We start from the raw sequence: 18,302 nt of genomic DNA, 5'->3' as shown, positions 1-18,302 counted from the left end.
ATATATATATATATATATATATATATATATATATATATATATATGTACATACACATGAGCAAATGCAACTCTTCGCTTCGCTGATCGGAGTATTAAGGGGGGGGCGGGCGGGGGAGAGGGGGCAATGAGAAGGGGTGGGGTGCTAGGGTGTGAGGAAGGAGAGAGCTCGGAAGGGGGGGAAGAGTGAGGAAGGGGAATGGGTGGGAAGGGTGACGCCTCACAAAACGTTGCTAAACACTCTGGGATGTGGGTTGGGAATGAGGAGGATTGGGGGAGGTAAGCGTGAGGGTAGGGGGTTCTGGACTTGTGGTTGGGAGGGGGACTTGAGGGGGAAAAGGGGGGAGGGGTTCTCGACTTGCGTTTGGTTGTGGGACTTGTGGAGAAAAGGGAAGTTGGGGGGGAGGGGGAGTACTGCAGGATGGAACAAGATGTGGTGCATCAAAGCAACACATTAATACAGCATGCTGAAACTGCCCAGAGATGTCCATGGTGGATGGAGAGAGGAGGGGGTTTGAGAGGAGTTAAGTGTGAGGGCAGGAGGAGGGAAGGCAGTGTGATGGGAGGGGACGTAAAGGGCATTAAAGCATGCCCAAACAGCAACATTTTCTTTTTATAAAAAAACCGGGTTCTGTATAAATCTGGGCAGGAGTATTTAAAACCCACACTATCTACCTAGCAAAGGTCTGCCTACATTAGTTGCTTGGGAGCCTCATTGGTAAGCATTTCTGTCTGTGCTGTGGCTGTTGAATCGCCAACAAGCAATGAAACCGGTCTGGCAGCTGAGGGGGTGTGTAGCATTGGGATTCTCATGTCTGTACTATTTGTGAATGTCTTTTCAGCTGTGGAGGAATTCTGGAAAGGGTTTGAAACAGTGAAGGGCTTACTTTGGGTAGCCTATCATGGTTGTTTTATGCAGCTTCTTTGGCTAGAAGAGCATGGGAGGAGTCGATTTATTTATATAATCATAGCCACCTGGGTTTAATTGATCAGGTGAGAGCTAATTGGTTATTCCCGCCATTCACAGTTGAGAGATGTGGGTGGGTCTCTGTTTTTATCCCCCGCCGGGTAGCGGAAGGGGGATATTGTTGTCACCCGGGTCGTCCGTCCGTCCTCCGTCCGTCCGGCTGGCTGGATGGGCATCAACATTTATAGCTGCGAGTGCGATAACTCATAAACTGTTCGCCATATCAATTTGAAATTTGGGTCACACATGTACCTCCCGAAAAGGAAGAACCCTATTGATTTTGGTTTTGGCCGGATCCAAGATGGCCGACTGGGGCGGTTGTCCGTCCGTCCGGCTGGCTGGCTGAGCGTCAACATTTATAGCTCTGAGTGTGATAACTGATAAACTGTTTGCCATATTGATTTGAAATTTGGGTCACACATGGTCCACCTGAAAAGGAAGAACCCTATTGATTTTTGGGTGTGGCCGGATCCAAGATGGCCGACTGGGGTGGCTATCTTGAAAAAAAGTTTTTTTGTAATAAATGGAAAAACGCTTATCTGATTTCAATTATTTTACAATGGCGGGGGATTCCCCATCTCTGATGGGTATATTTTATAATATATTGCTACGGCCTAGCGTTTGGGGCTCGCCATGAGGGGAAGCACTCGAGTTTCTCCTGAACACCCGGTCCTCAGGCTGCCAATGACAGATAACTCGGTGGTCCAACAGGTTGGAAATCTTACACAGCCATAGCCACTTGACTTAGACTACCGGCCGAGCAGGGCTATGCTTCAATGTGTCCGCGATACCTTTCTATTGGCATGACAACCTAACTAGAGGCCACATCCTCAGCACCACACCTGGTGGTGATCTGCTGAGTGGAACAGATAGGTGCAGCACCGGGTAACAAAACAAATCAGGTGGGATAATCTTCCCGTCCAACTATACTTGAGCACTATGTTGGACCAACGAAGGAAAAGGCTACCGAGACAGATTGGAAATAACAACAAACAATTATTTATTACACACACACAAGGAATCATTTAAAATAAGTATTTACAGGCCAGAATGCAAAAGGCACATAACAGCACATTTAACCATGCACGTATTCATTCTTGTTCAATCTTACTTCCACAAAGGACACATGGCTGTCATTCAAATTAGGGGAGAAGAATAAAGCAAGGAAGACTTGAGAAGAAAAGAAAAGTAGGGTCTTTTATTTTCTCCTTCACCTCACACAGCCCGACGGGGTTGTGCTCGCTCAAATATACTGGAGAATGGGGTGGAAAGGATGGGGAAGATGGGCAACAGTGATGCCACGTGATGCGAAACGTGGCCGTGTCCCTGAGGTGCCCAGACCCAGTCGGCGAGTCCTCTCTGACGTCCCAGATATGCCAGCTGCAAGAAACTTTGTTTCTGCTGGGCCCTTGTGTCCAGCAGCTCCCCATAAACCAAACCACATTTTGGGCTTTTCAAACTGCCCCAAAAACTCTCGGTCCCTCTTGGTTTCTTTCTCTTCCTCTCTTGAGCTTTCTCCGTCTCTGAGCCTTCTGCTCCTCTTTCTCTTTGTCACAGAATCTCTGAGCTTTTTCTCCTCTCAGAACAAGCTTTCTCTCTCGTCTCCTCTCGTGTGTTTGTTTCCTCCTCCTCTTCATATCTCGGCTCGTGCGAGCCTCCTCCTTATTGGTGCGCATCCGATGGTGGCGGGTCTCCGATGCAGCCTGTGGAAAATGTCACGTCATTCTTAAGAAACTTTCAATGCAGCCCACGCCCCTCCCTTCATGCGCCCAAGGCCACGACGGGAGCCCCCGCCCCTTCCCTCACTCGCAAGTATTAACAGTGCAGTCCTCACTGTACCCTGCCTGCGAGATGTGCTGCACCCTACATGGTAAAAGCGTCGCACCTCATGCCATGAACATGCATGTGCGAATGGACAGTCCCATGCAAAGAAAGTGACCTGATCAGTCTGAAGGATTAACGACCACAGACGGATCAAACGTGCCCAATTACGCAATGCATGAATGGAGGGAAAACGGAGAGGGTTTCCACCGGATCGAGGGGCGACCGAATGGCGGAGGAATTAATAAGTAGAAAGGAGAGGAGATGAGGCTAACGGTCTCGTAATACCTTGCACGGTTGACCGACCACGCAACCCAGTATGTTTTGGGGGATGCTCTGCTGAGCGATCCTTCCTTGAGAGTTGGTGCGTCGTCTCCTGCCTGATTATGTTGCCGGCACAGCGCGTGCAGTCCGTGAGAAAGTGCGAGACCGTCTGGCGTGAGGGAGGACTTTAGGTGGAGCCAGGTGAGTGGGTTGTCCAGTGGTGAGAGGCAGGTGGAGAAGGCGGGTAGGTGGAGCCAGCGGCAAGAGGCAGGCGGAGAAGACGGAGCAACAGGCACATGCAGAGATCGATCCAAGGCCAGAAAAAGAGGAAGAAGACGACTTCGGACGGCTTCACGATCCTTCCTTTGAAAGGCCCTGCGGTGCATGGCGGGGCACCGCCCTGAAGCAATGCGTCATCACCTGAATGTGGCACTCACATTGGGCTCCTGCCACCGCACAGCCCGGCCACCATGACCGGAAGCCGCCTCATTGGTGCATCCGGCGAGACATCACCGAGCTGTGGAATTGTCTTTCTCCGAACATTGCGACATGAACCGCCCCGCACCGAACTCCCGCGCCGTGCTCCGGCGACTGGCCAAGGGCCGCGTCCGCCCCGCATGCCCGCTCGGGCACCCCCGGCACGCTGTGGTTGGCGCTGATCAATGCGCTTGCTTCATCCATACACCATGCGGCCCGAGCGATCAGGGCCGTACAGCATGCCTCTTCTTGGTGGTGGCTGCATCGAAGCAGAGGTGCGAGAAGATCTCTGCCGTCCGCGTGAGATATTGGTGGCCGCATTGGCGAGCAAAGATTGATGGTGAGACGCCGTTGTAATCAGCGCGCAGACCCGAATGAAGAGGTGCGCTACGCTTGCCCCGTACAGTGCGATAGTAACCATCACGGGGCTGCACGTGGGTCTGCCATCGTGTATGCGGTTATTTATCACAGTGGTGATCCTCACAGGTGGCTGCCTGAGCAAAGTGCCATCCCGATCTGTTTCATGGATTGAAGGAAAGGATTTGATATAATGATTAAATGCACATTAGGGTTGAAAAGAGCGTGTTGCGCGCGTCCTGTGCAGCGTTGTGATTTAATGTATGGTTCTACTATTCCCTTAGACACTATTCTTGCAGGGGAGGATTTTTCCATCGTGTTGTTGATGTTTCTTCTGGCCTCCGCGAGGACATTCATACGTATCATACGTGGCGGCCTCGCTGATGGCAGAAAGGAAGAAAGAGATATAATCAGACCTAACTTTGAGACCCACACCGCACTTCGTCCCGTTTACCCATGAGACATGAGGGAAAGGTATAACTGCACGTATATTTCTGAAATAACTGTCTGGGGATCACTGTATGTTAGGTGCCATTGCCTTAGAGCAGCGTTTCTCAACCTTTTTACCCTTGTGGAACCCTTGAAATAGTTTTCATGTCTCAGGGAACCCCTGCATAAAAATTATTATATACCATTATTAATATCAAGCTCTTTTATATTTTTATCGTAGTTCACGTGGTAAATATAATATATTTTTTTCGGATACCTGGTTTAAGGAAAAAATGACCCCCTTTTTGTCAAATTTATTGGCAGAGACAGACCACGTCATCATTGGTGACGTCATCATGTACAGGCCGTATGCCGTGTTCAATGACGAGTCGTTATTCCTGGCGTCCATCGTGCTTCGAATGGGTGACGTCATCACGTACTGGCCGTGTGCCGTGTTCAATGACGAGTCGTTATTCCGGGCGTCCATCGCGCATCGTGCTTCGAGTGGGTGACGTCATCACGTACTGGCCGTGTGCCATGTTCAATGATGCGTCGTTATTCCGGGCGTCCATCGCGCTTCGTGGTTGTTATGGTTGTTATAATATAACATTCCCTATGGTTGTTATAATTGTAAATAATATAAGAGGTTGAAGCCTCCATTATAATAACCAAGGAGTTTCCAACAATATGCCGTATGTGTATAGTAAAATTACGAATATTAAATCAAACAAAAACTACTCAAAAATACATTAGCCTATTTATAACTGTTTCTCGCGGAACCCCAAGCGACCTCTTGCGGAACCCTCGGGTTCCCGGGAACCCCGGTTGAGAAACGCTGCCTTCGAGGCATGCGGTTTCCAGAACCATAATTATGTATATGTATATATATATATATATGTATATATATATATATATATATATATATATATATATATATATATATATATATGTTTGTATATATTCTTGCGAATTCGCGCCCGCCGGCGTGCGATCGGCCGCTCGACTCGAATGGCGGCCGCCTCGCCCACCGGAACGGACAATTTTGTCGTGACCCTCTCGGACCAACGCCGGGAGCCAGTCACGGGTGGGGGTTTAACCTCACTACGATCGTGCCAATTGCCCACCCAAGCAGGATAGGGTCGCTCGCCAAATTCGATCTACCTAAGTACCTGCGTGAATGGTCGACCGGGCGATCGCACCACGCCACAGGCCGACTCCGGACACGAACCGCTTAAGCGGTCCGTTCTATGCCACAATGATAACCGAGCGGTGTTATCGTCGGCCTCGACGGTTCCGATTAATTACCGGGCGTATTAAGCCCACTACGAACCCTTTACGTGAAGAAGGATGGAGAGTCAATAAAGAAAAGACGAAGTGAAACGGGAAAACAGTTCACACAATGCACATTTATTACGCGACACACGGAAAGCACACATATACAGCCAAACAGTCAAAATGCACCTATATCAGTAAAACAAAAGAAACAATGACGCAGAGTTACTTCCGACTACGCGCACACACGGCAACACTTATACAGTTCTACTTTACAAATGGCGCCATCACACATTTACTCAAAAGCAAAGGAAAGAAGCCACCCTCATAGACAAGGGGGCAGACGGGCCTGTAGGCCAATATGTGCGCGGGACCTGAAGGAGCGGCCAGGTCCGCGAGACCGGGTGGGTCCTACCCGCGTCCTCGTGACGCGTTGGCGGACGAGCCACAGATGTGGCCGCGTGGCTGTGCCCCGACTCCGTGCTCCTTCGCGGGTTTCGTTGGCACGACGTTTGGAGTGGGGTGGGAACGGTGCCCCCTTTGTTGCACTATCTCAGCGTGGGGGAAAGGGGGAATTGTTGATGCCCTGGGGGAGGGAGAATGGCTGGCTGGCTTGGGTCCCGCGACGAGCGATCTCCCAGCGTGACCTCGTCGCCGACCGCCGTCCTTCTTGCCTCGGACCCGAGCTCCTTGGCCTCTTCCCACAACTCTCCTCAGCCGACTGCAGAACCAAACTCTATGCCTTCGCCACCCGACTCCACTCTCTGCCACACTCTGCCGCTGCCACACTCTCCTGCTGCCACACTCTGCCGTCCAACCAAAAACTGACTCTGCCACGATTCGCCTGGAGCTCGCCGTTTTTTAGGCTGGCAGGAGAAACAATATGCAAATTTCCGGATCAGAATGACCTCGGGGGTGGAGCGACGCTCGCCAATTGGACGGAGGAAAAGTGGGCATGAACCTCCCCTGATCCGAGAATTTGCATATATGGATTTCACACAGATGCGCCTGGAGGCGGGGCCAAGCCGCTCCGCGCTTGCTAATTGGACGGATCAGAAGTGGGCGTGTAGCATTCTTGATCCGAATTCTCCCTCGGAAAGGCCGCTATTTGCACTCGCGTCTCGGTGCGTATCTTGAATGAGCCCAAGACAGCCCGACGCTCAGTGTTCACAGGTGGTGCGGGAATGGCCATCGAAGGAGAGAGGTGAGGGTGGTGGAGGGTATTATCGGTGGTGGTTTGATGGTTATGGCGGTTGAGACGTGGTTGGTTCAAAATAAAGATGGAACAGAAAAACGGCTATCTCAAAGCGTCGCAGCCCAATGAATCACATAAATTCCCTCTAAACAATGGGTTTGGAGCTAACTACACATGTACTTTGAGTTATCTCACCTACGGGACCTGAATGGTGGTTTGCGAATTTTCACAGCCGTAACAATACACATATATATATATATATATATATATATATATATATATATATATATATATATATATATATATATATATATATATATATATATATATATATATGTATGTATGTATATAAATTGTTGTAGATTTTCCGCCCGTTCAGCGTGCGGACGACCGCCTTTAGCCCAATTGCGGCCGCATGCCCACCGAACAAGCAATCCAGTCGTAGCTTCCGGATCAACGCCGAAACCCAGCTGTGGGTATTGTTAACCACACCATAGATCAGCCAACTCTTCTGTCCACGTGCTACAGGGTTGATCGCCAAATTGTTGATGTACCTAATTATTCGCGCAGACAGAAATGCCGGGGATCTACACCTCAACGGAGCCTGCACGAAAACGAGCCGCTTTAAGCAGCTCGTTCCGTTTGCGATTGCTGAGCGGTTTTATATCACCAAGCCCCGTCAGACCAGATGTACGTTATATCGGCTATTTATCAGCCAGCTAACATTCCGAATGCTCCATGGCAGTCAATGTGAGGAAGGGACGCAATGAGCAGGTGACATTTAACAATGGGGACATTTATTTCCATTCAGGCAATGCAATGAATGGGGGGATGGGGAAAAAGACACGAGCAAAAACCTACAGCCGAGTTCCATTATGAAATGTAAAGCAAATACAACACAGGCACTTAACAGTTTCCTACTTATTAGACGGGCTCACAAACACACGTACGCACACACACACCCAAGAAATGGTGGCTGATGCCTTTAATAAGGACTTCAACTCGGAGGGAAAGATGAGCTGAAACCCAGAACCTATCTCAAACCTCTCCACCTCGTGTGGTCTTCAAGCTGCTCGGACCCGGGCTCCAGCGAGAGCGAGCTGGATCCAATCGCCGTGAGCCGAGATCCTTCCCGAGCTGCAGCAAATCCTCTCGCGCTTCTGAATACGTGCTGGTCAGACGAGGCGCTGATCCTTCCCGTCGATGCGTCGCTTCCCCGAAGAACCACCTCCAAGATGAGGCCAAGGAGTCGCACCAAGCCGGGAACCAAGCGGAGAACAAAGAGCTCCACGAACTAAAAAGAGCCAGCCGAACCCGGACGACGAAGTAGAGCGCAAAACACTCGCGACTCTCGCAACTGGCGCTCCTCTCTCGATGAACAACCAACAAGCTCGAGCCGAGCAACCAGCTCAACTCTATTTCGATGAACAAAGCAGCTGACTCTCTTCGATGAAGCGAATCGAGCCAAGCAGAACCCGAAGGCCTGCTGAAAAGCCAAGCCGAAGCAAAAAGCCTTCAACCCTAACCCGAGCCAAGCAGAACCCGAAGGCCTACTGCAAGCAAAGCCTGAACCAAGCAGTGTCCCTTTTTTATCCCTATTCGCCCCCTCCCCTGCTCCCGGCGTGACTCATGCCCTCGTGCTCCATCCCCCGCTCAACCACGGGTGGGAGGGAGTTGTTTACGTCTCGTGATTCAGGATGGGAGGGCTCTTCTTTCTCTTCGCAGAAGAGGGGGAGGGGCGTCTTCCTTTGTGTTGTGATCGCTCCCTAACTATTAAATTAAAACACAGCGCATTTAATTGATTTCTGCCCATTAAACAATGGAAGGTGAGCTGTCTATGGAACATGCACTTATCGACATAACTGAGCTAAAGGAACCTGAATGTTGTGTGTGATCGATTTCCAAATTCGTTTAAAAAAAATTTTATATATATATATATATATATATATATATATATATATATATATATATATATATATATATATATATATATATATATATATATATATATATATATATATACACATATATATATATATATATATATATATATATATATATATATATATATATATATATATACACACATACACACACACACATACACACACATCTTCGCAGGATACCCCTCTTCAACGGATTGAAGGCTTTGTTACTCACTGATTGAATCGGGCATATTTTATGCAAGAACTTCCAGGAATGCTGCTTTCCTGGTTCGTCCATCATATACATATATGAACAAATTTGTTCCTGTCCCAACTCTGGAGCATCCGATGTAAATCTGGACATGTGAAAAACATTGTTGGGCTAGATGGAGTCCTGCTTGGTGCAATGTTTGTCTTTGTGCCTCGTTTATCGACATGGCGAATGACAGAGATAGCAAGAATTGGAACTGCTTGAATTCAAATGGACAGTCGCTGGGAATGAGTGGTATGTGGGGAATTAACACATTCTCTGCTGAGAACTCTCCGATGGAGATCGTAGCTTCTATGAGATTTTTCATCAGCTGCCATACGACCAACCGAGTTTCATTGCACAATTTTTGGGCAACCAGATTGCGAAGAAGCATGATTGGTGTACCCACTTTTCAATTTCAGTTCATGAGGTGACATGCCCTGAGGAGGTGGCGAGCTCAGAAACTCAACAGGGTCGTGAACAATTTCATCCACATCCTCAACAGTGTCAATGGATTTATCGGTGACTTCTTCTCACGTTCATGGCACACGTTCCAACAGTCGTTGATTCAGTGTATGCATAACATCGTTTCGTGGGGCTCATATTGCCGGTTGTAACAACCAATCGGTGTCTCCATAATTTTGTGAAAAATTAGGAAATGCGCTGTTGATCAAATTGTTGTCAGAACTCACAACTGCAGCCAGATTTTTGTGAAGGGGGATGAGGCCGTCAATGGTATCGGGCTCGATTTTTACCATCACAAGAGTCACGAACTGGTTTGCACTATGTATCTCCTTGTAAGTGCACGTGTATGTTGGTACGGAGGATCATTTTTTTTTCAACATCTCACCACAGCACTGACTATTTTAGACTCACATTGACTTGATTGGCTTGAGTACCCCACCGAATTATGGGCAAAGTTTGTCTGAAATCACCAGCAAGAAGAACTGTTACTCCACCCATGGGTGTACTGTTTTGTCGAATATCTTGCAGAGTTTGGTCAAGTGCCTCGAATTCCTGGTTGCTTGACATTGTACATTCGTGCCACATGATTAAGTTGCAACATTTGAGGAGCATATCTCATCCAGAATCATTTTTCACATTTCATATCGGTTTGTCAACCGAAGCCAGGTTTGGGGGATAATTTGAGGGCAGAATGCACCGTCCTTCCGCCTTTGAGCAGAGTTGCTGCAATACCTGACGATGCTATGGCAAGCGCTATTTTACCTTCCATTCTGAACTTGGCAATAATGAGATTTATCAAGTACGTTTTGCCAGGTGCATCCAGGAATACAATCCCAGCTTTGTTGCTGCAAGGTGGCAGATCCTCTCGTACGTTTCTGTTTGATCAGGCATGAGGGAGCACGATCGAGAGCTGACGATACTTTCCATTTCACTGCGATCATAACTGGTCTCTTAAAGCACCTCTCTGACCAAAGAGTTGTCAGCAGTTCTGAGTTGGGGGAGAACGTATGTGTCAAGAGTTTTACTTCCAGGTAATGACAGAAGTTTATCTTCTCATTCAGTCAACACACTGTTGAATACTTCATCACTGTATTGGACTTGAACATGCGGATTCGCTTCTTGCAACTTGTGGATAATCTTCTGCCAATCGCCTCTTTGTAATTTTCCCACAGCTTAAGAGGGTTAGGTAATTCACACAGATGCAGCAGTAGTACGAATACGGCCCGCATTTCGGGAAGGTGATAGACACAGCGCCACATCCTGCATTGAATATTCCCATTGCTGGTCATCCTCGAGAAGGCCAAACATATTGCATGCCTTCCTGTACGTACTGCCTGTGTAACCATCAATTGTTTGGATGTCTTGAGAGCTGTTCGGTCCTTTCACGATATGCAGCAACAGTCGAAGGTTGTCGCATTCCACATTACTTGGATGGAGTGAATAGAATCGGCCTGAGGCATCACAACTCTTTATAATATTATTATGATCCGGAACTGGGCATCCTTGCAGTTGACACTTCCACTGCTTTGTGGATGCATTTCAGGTATAATGCTGAGGAATTTCATTGTATAGCAATGTTTTTGTGAAAACATCGCTTTGACATGGAAGGAAAAATGAAGTCAATGTTGTGTTTGGTGTATCTGCAGCTTTTTCACATGCTGTCTCATTCATTCGTGAAGTCGACTTTGTGGCCATTTTCCAAATGGATGTTGAGATGAATAACTTGGGGGTAGCGGTTGTGTATTTGTAACCTCAGTCTGTGCCATATTGTTGCATTGGTACTCGTATACCTCCCGACTTGATACTGCTCTTTCTCATCGACCCCCCCCCCCCCCCGACGATCTCTTTGAATCTCAAACACAGTCAGATCACAGCCGTTGTAGATATACTTGCAGACATATTTAATGCTCTTTATGGACGTACAAATCTCTACGTTGATGTGAGCATTGAAAAAACGACATAAAGAAACGATTGTGTGGCACAACCCATCCTTTATCCATATGAATTTCCTTTTAATTGCTGGTCAGTGTTGCTGTGTATCCACAGTTTTCAGCCGAAGTTCTTCTTGAAAACAGATGTCCATCGTGTCCGGTTTGCGTGTCACTTATGAAGTGCTCGGGATTTTTCTTTTTGAGCAAATACCATCTTTCATGCACAGGTTGGATGGATTGAGTTATCCACATGGTCCATGTTATTCTTGATGATATCGTGAAGGATTGGATCAACATTCTGGTTCGGGATTTCTCCGGAAACAATATGGTCAATATCCTCAGGTGTCAGTTTCTCGTTGAGCCATGATAGAATATGAGCATGTGGTCAGCCACGTTTCTGCCACTCGAGAGTATAATTGTGACAGCATATGGAACCGAAGATCTGTTGTTTCACCATAAGATCCAAAAGTATTTTCTACTTCAAATTGAACGTATGGGCAATTATGTAATGTCGGGCACGTGGTTTTTTTTTTTTCTTTTCCTGAGAGCAATTCTCGAGTGATCTCAGCCCAACTTCAATTGCATGTAAAATAAATAAATCGGTCAAGTCAGCCATAGATCCGGTCATCGCACATTGCATTTAGTTCATGCATGTAATGTGGTCCACCAGTGAAAGACGATGGGAGAATAACCAGCTGGCGAACTTTACTGGAAGCGACGTCATGATTCATGGCATCACTCAGATGTATGTACTGATCGGCTTTGAGATGTTTTTGATTTGGAAGATGTCATTTGGAAAAGATGTTATTTGGAAGCAACAGTTGTACCTCTGTAAGTTCTTCAAAAAGTTTGCAGGCTCTAATGTGTCATCTTTCATGAGCATTCTCAACAGAGGGACAGTTCAGGGGGATAGTTGAACATTACCTTACTCAAGGAGCAAGGAGTAGGACATTGAGGGTGGCTTTCCCTTCCATTTTTGGCACAACAATACTGACATATCACTGACATAGTGCCTATGTCGAGTTGCACAGTTGGATAGTCAAATACAGGTCGCACATCGCGATGTGCAGCTATGCAGTGTGCATGATTTTGGTTTTGTGCTAAAAACTGACTTGTTCAGTCGTGCGCTTCTAATCGATTTGATTTGTTTTGCTGCCGGAGATTTATGACCCAAATTTGACTTCCATTTTGACCTAGCTACAACACGATATAGCGGTAGGAATACAAAATCAAAAGCGTTATATTGGTAAGGAGACACACACACACACACACACACACACACACACACACACACACACACACACACACACACACACACACACACACACACACACACACACACACACACACACACACACACACACACACACACACACACACACACACACACACACCAAGCAAATGACTGATTTTCTGATTATCTGGATCATCAGCTGGGCACTGCTCTTCATTAAGGTTTGAATTCCTGAAAACACAATTTAACATAACGTATATTTATCAAAAACTAATTTAGTACAAATGTGTGCAGTGGCAATAAAAATAATTTGGATGCTAAAGATCGTGGGTAATTACACAGCAGTCTGTACAGATATTAGTCAGAAGCACCTCACTGCAAATGTAGTAAAAGGTTGGACCGTAGGACTACATTTCCAAATGAGTATCAGAATAATGGAATAGATATGATTTGTCCTTATAGTAGTAATGGAAGAAGACAAAGTGGAATGAACGTTTACCTTTCCCTGAATAATTTTTCTTCAAGGGTCAACGTCAAAGCACTTCCAGGTCACATGATTACCTTCAAACATCTCACATTAACGTTTTCAAAGTCACTAAACTTACACTTCTTCACTGATATTCTCGAGTAAACCTGCCTAAAACATTTCTCGGTTTTGACGGCAGTGATTTTGACATATTATTCCTGATAGCTAAGATTGCGACGAACACACAGAAACGCCTTTATCTTTTTTTCTAGAATATAGATGTACAGTCAACCCCCACTTTATCACGGTTCACCTCTATCACGCCCCCGGTTCATCGCGGGTTTTCCCTTGGAACGTAACTAATTTTTTTCTGCGGATTCCCCCGGTACATCGCGGTAATAATATACAAAATATAAATTATAATGCGTGGCGCTCGACCAGTCACACAACGCACGAGACAAAGTTTAGTTTGTGAACTTCGAATATTTTCTGCGTTTTTTTTTACTCCAAGCCCCACGATGCCGCCCAAATGCCCTGCACCTTCTAAGGCTTCTGGCAAGGAACCGAAGCACTAGAGGAAGGTCCTGACGCTCCAGGAGAAGGTTAAGGTGCTCGATATATGCTTCGGGAAGGAAAAAGGTTTGCCACCGTTGGACGAGCACTGCTCGTACCCAGCACCTCAAAACCGACCAGACCAGACGAGTCGAGCTCCGGCACCTCAAACCCAATCACTGCCAAACCGACCAGACCAGACGAGTCGATCTCCAGCACCTCAAACCCAATCACTCCCAAACCGACCAGACCAGACGAGTCGATCTCCGGCACCTCAAACCCAATCACTGCCAAACCGATCAGACCAGACGAGTCAATCTCGGGCACCTCAAACCCGATCACTCCCAAACCGAACAGACCAGACGAGTCGATTTTTTTTTGGGGAGGCATCCATTCATCGCGGATTTTCACTTAGCGCGGGGAGGTTTGGAACGTAACCCCCGCGAGAAACGGGGGATTACTGTATATAGAATATAGATGTATGGATAATTTTCCTCCTGAAAATACACTCATTGAATAACAGTGTTAATTATCATGGGAGGTTCCCAAAAGGAACACTAAAAGATGAGAAACTATGACGAAGGAAAGCGTTTGTCTCGTGATCACTTCTTATACTCCTTCCTCCCTTTGAAGGTTGATCTGCAGAAGCGTGCGGAGTCCGACACGGATAGGCTGCTTGTCAAAGGGGGAGCATCCATATCAGAAAGTGAACCGTCGACAAAAGAGGATGACTTCAACAACTATGTGATGGAACATTTACAGCAAGAGCATGCAGAAGAACTGAGGAACCTCCGTGAACAGCATGAGGAGCATCTTCGGCAGGAGGTGGCACGGGTAAGATTTGAGTCATCATGAGGCAGTTGTATGTCCAGCCAGCTGTTCACATGAGGTCTCTGCACATCCAGATGCTTTAGCATGTGATTTGTGCAGTTAAAATAGGTATGCATTTTATCTTATTTTGTATTGTGCTTTAGGTGATGGCTAATCTGACGATCCAATTCGCTGTGCATGCTGAAGAAAGCAGAAAAACCCAGGAGTCACAGGAAAGGTCTGTTGCTTCGTGTTTATGGCATTAGAGGGAAAATCCATCTGGTATTGTTTGGAATTTCTTCTCCTTTCGTGTAATTGTCATTTGTTATCGTGTTGTCCTTTTGCACTTTTTTTTTTTTAGAATCACTAGAAGTCCAGAAGACTTCCTTGAAGTTGACTTCGGAAAGAATTCAGATAAAACTGATGTGTTGAGAGTTCAACCAAATCTGCTTCAGGAGAAAAAAGAAACTCGTGTGCAAGAAGTGGATACTTTGAAGCTCGAGTTGGGTGACAGTGGTAATGACGAAAGTGACACATTTCAGAAACACAAATGTGAAATTGAGGAGTTGAAAAATGTGATGTCAAATGATCACAAACAAGAGATGGAAGTGCTCAGACGAACTTTACAAGAAAGTCATCAGAATGATGTGGAACTCCTCATTACGGATCTTTCCAATAAACGCAACGATGAGATAAATGATTTGGAGGGAAAACTAAAACGATATCAAAAGGAATCAGAGGCTGTGAAGACTGAGATGGAGGCACTGAAAGCTTCCTTATTTGAGGAGCACAATGGGGATATAGAAGAACTAAAGATCAGCATGGCTGAGAAACACCAAGAGGACATTGAGATGCTGAAGGCCATGTTGCATGAAGCCCATCAAGAAGAGCTGGAGATGGCTCAAGTGAGCCAAAAGGAGCAGCACATGAATGAGATAAACAGGCTGAAAGAAGAGCAAGATCGGTTGGTGCAGGAGTTGGGAGATTCCTTCAGGCAAAAACTCGGTGACTTGCATGCACTTGAGGAAAGTGGTGAGAGGGACGCGGTTGAGCTGATGTACCAAGAACAAATTGCTCTGCTGCGAGATAACTTTGATAAGGAAATACAAGATGAAATATGGAAACTAAGGGAACGGCATGATGTTGAAATGGCCGAGACACTGCAGAAACTCCAAATAGAGTACGATCGGAAGTTGGAGAAGGAGGAAGAGATTTCCCAACTTCAGAAGGAACTAAAAAGCCAGTTGGATGTGAATAGGACTCAAGAGGTAAGGATTTTTGAAGGACTATCTCTTCATCTTCGGATTTTTTTGGGGTAAGACCTTCGGTGGAATTTTTTTTCAAAAACTGCAGTGAATGCTTTGTTCTGCATTTAAAAAAAAAAAAAATTCCAAATCGTATATTATCTTGAGCAATGTTTTGAAACGTCACACGTCTTATGGTACTGTTGTGTTGTAATCAAAGTGAAGCGTTTGCAATTTGTTGTTAGGCTGAGTTGGACCAACAGAGAGAGGTGTTAGAAGAAGAATTCCAGAAACGTTTGGAACATATGAGGCAAGTGCTCATACTCCAAGAGGAAAAACATCAGGAGGTCTTGGACCACCTGCACCTCCAAGAGGAAAAGCAGCAGGAGGAGCTTATTCCACAGCAGGTGGGTAGGAGAGAAAACTGGTTTTGAAAAATAATAGTTGTCATGTTTGTGACTACTTTGACAAAGGCATGAACCTTTTAATAATTGCATCTCAATTTCACCAGCCAGCAGATCCACAACTTGTGGTGACTGTCAGAGTGGTTTGATAAGTGTACATGGGAATTGTTTGTTCATTTATTGGTAGACCAAGAGGCTGAGTGATGCAGAGGAGGCCCGGCAGCAGGAGGTAGCTGCTTTGATGCAGCGGCAGCAGGAGTTGCTGGACCAGGTGTCACAATGCGATCTCCAAATTCAGCAGGTCATTTGGTCAGACTGCAAACTGTAAATATGTTACTGTCCTCTAAGCTTCGTTTTCACAACTTCGCTACGATGTTTCTTCAGTATGCACAGTAGCTGGCATATTTTTCAACCTCAGAAAATTGTAAGATGGTGGAAGAATTCCCTGACATTTGCTTTATGTGTGTTTGGTTTGGAAGATTTTATTCTTTCATGCATGAGCAAAAAAAAAAAACTCAAGGAAAGAGCTTAAACACTGATTGATTGGAATAATGCAGAATGAAAAATGTATCTTGTTGACCAGGGGTCTCCAACCTGTGGCCCGCGGGCCACATGCGGCCCCTTAGACGGATTTATGCGGCCCGCGGCGCCATATTAAGTTTACATTACAATGCGGCCCGCGATACTGCCAATTTGTCACGGACAATGATCAAAGCGTTCTGTAATTTTTATTATGATTTTGATTCATATTTGACACGTGTTTTTTAACACGATTATTCATTTATCCTATTCATTGGCAAGAAAAATATATTCAGCACTAATTTTTGTTTTAATTTCCGCATATTAAATTTTTTCTTTTTTTTTGGAATTTAGCGTCCTTTTTTTGGGTGCGGCCCTCCGCCCCTCACCACTTTGGTTTTGTGGCCCTCCGCCCAAAAAGGTTGGAGACCCCTGTTGTAGACAAATGGTGTATAGTACTCAGAAGTTGATGTTGGCTTACAAAAGGAAATAACTTGGAGCAAGAGAAAACATAATGAAGCACTCATTGGATGGCTGAAAGGCCATCAACTTAGGCCTTGAAGGAAAACTGTCATCCAAGCAACTCGAAAACAACGTTTACGACTCAACTTTAGAGTTGACATTTACCGTCTTTCTCGTTCCCCAGCTGGAGACACACATCGTGAATGCACTTGCGGAATGTAAAATCCAATGGTTTGCAATGATTGGGATTCGTCATTTTAAGGTCTAGCACAACCAACTTGATTTTGAAACGAGAGCGAAATATGTCAGCAACAATATTGCTTTCAACAGGGGACTACAAAAGCAGGGGTTGTTGGAGGTGGGGAGGGAGGATTTGAGACATGTACCTTTTTTTTTTTTTTTTTTTTTTTTTTTGTATACCTTGGTCGAGGCTCGTATGAGAGCTAACACACAACTCACAGCAAGGAGGCATGAGACAAGAGGGTTGGGAGTGGAAGGGACAAAACAGTGGGGAATAGACACATTAGGTGAACTGTGGAAGGGAGAGGGATGGGGATGGGGATGGGACGGGGAACATGGCGAAGAGAAGATGGACATTACAGGGACTTTCAGGAAGGAAAGCAGGGGAATTGAAGGAAGTGGGCTTGGGTGGATTATAATCCATTATCGGGGGTAGAAAAGATCGAGGATTTGGATGGGGGAAGATAAGAGGTGGTGGTGAACAGCTGTTTTGAAAGCCTGGAGGGAAGAATGGGAAAGAATAGAGTGAGGAAGTTTATTCCAAAGGCAGGAAAAAAGAGGAATGAAAGAGTGAAGATGAGCAGTGATTCGTGATTTTGGTAGTTTTACCAGAAGGGGGTTGTTGGTGGACCTTGAGCACCCTGTGGAAATGTGGTGGGGACAAATTGCAGAGAGAGCAGGGGGGGCATGGCTGGAGAGGAGTCGGTAGAAGACAGAAAGACCACCGACCAACCTGCGGTGATTGAGTGAGAGGCCCAAAGACTCAGCTTCATTGCAGGAGATGCCGATGATCTTAAATGCCCTGGTTTCGACAGCGTGAAGCCGAGAAAGGTGGGAGGCAGGAGCACCAGCCCAGAAGGGAGAGCAGTACTCCATCAGGCTACGGACAAAAGCTTTGTAAGTGGTCAGGAGCTCAAGAGGGCCGAGGAAGGACTTTGCACGACGGAGGATTCCCAGTCGGCGACTGGCTTTTGAGGCGAGGTTGGAAATGTGACTTTCCCAGGAAAGGTCATGGCAGATA

At 46.2% G+C, this 18,302-nt stretch overlaps 1 protein-coding gene across 6 annotated transcripts in view; it reads left to right on the top strand.

The window, feature by feature from the left end:
* AKAP9 (A-kinase anchoring protein 9) overlaps positions 1-18,302 on the top strand; it is a 172,142-nt gene that overhangs the window by 46,962 nt on the left and 106,878 nt on the right. For all 6 annotated transcript variants that reach the window (XM_085878544.1, XM_085878542.1, XM_085878540.1 and 3 more), the window contains 5 exons: positions 14,236-14,436; positions 14,577-14,650; positions 14,774-15,680; positions 15,902-16,063; positions 16,248-16,361. In XM_085878544.1, the coding sequence (XP_085734670.1) occupies positions 14,236-14,436; positions 14,577-14,650; positions 14,774-15,680; positions 15,902-16,063; positions 16,248-16,361 (1,458 nt within the window). The remainder of the gene's footprint in view (positions 1-14,235; positions 14,437-14,576; positions 14,651-14,773; positions 15,681-15,901; positions 16,064-16,247; positions 16,362-18,302) is intronic.

The sequence above is a fragment of the Eptatretus burgeri genome, chromosome 4, assembly GCF_056783735.1.
Source record: "Eptatretus burgeri isolate ZD-2024b chromosome 4, Ebu_testis_v1, whole genome shotgun sequence".
NCBI lineage: Eukaryota > Metazoa > Chordata > Myxini > Myxiniformes > Myxinidae > Eptatretus > Eptatretus burgeri.
Note: the sequence above shows the minus strand (reverse complement) of the source record. Positions and strands in the feature narration are given on the sequence as shown.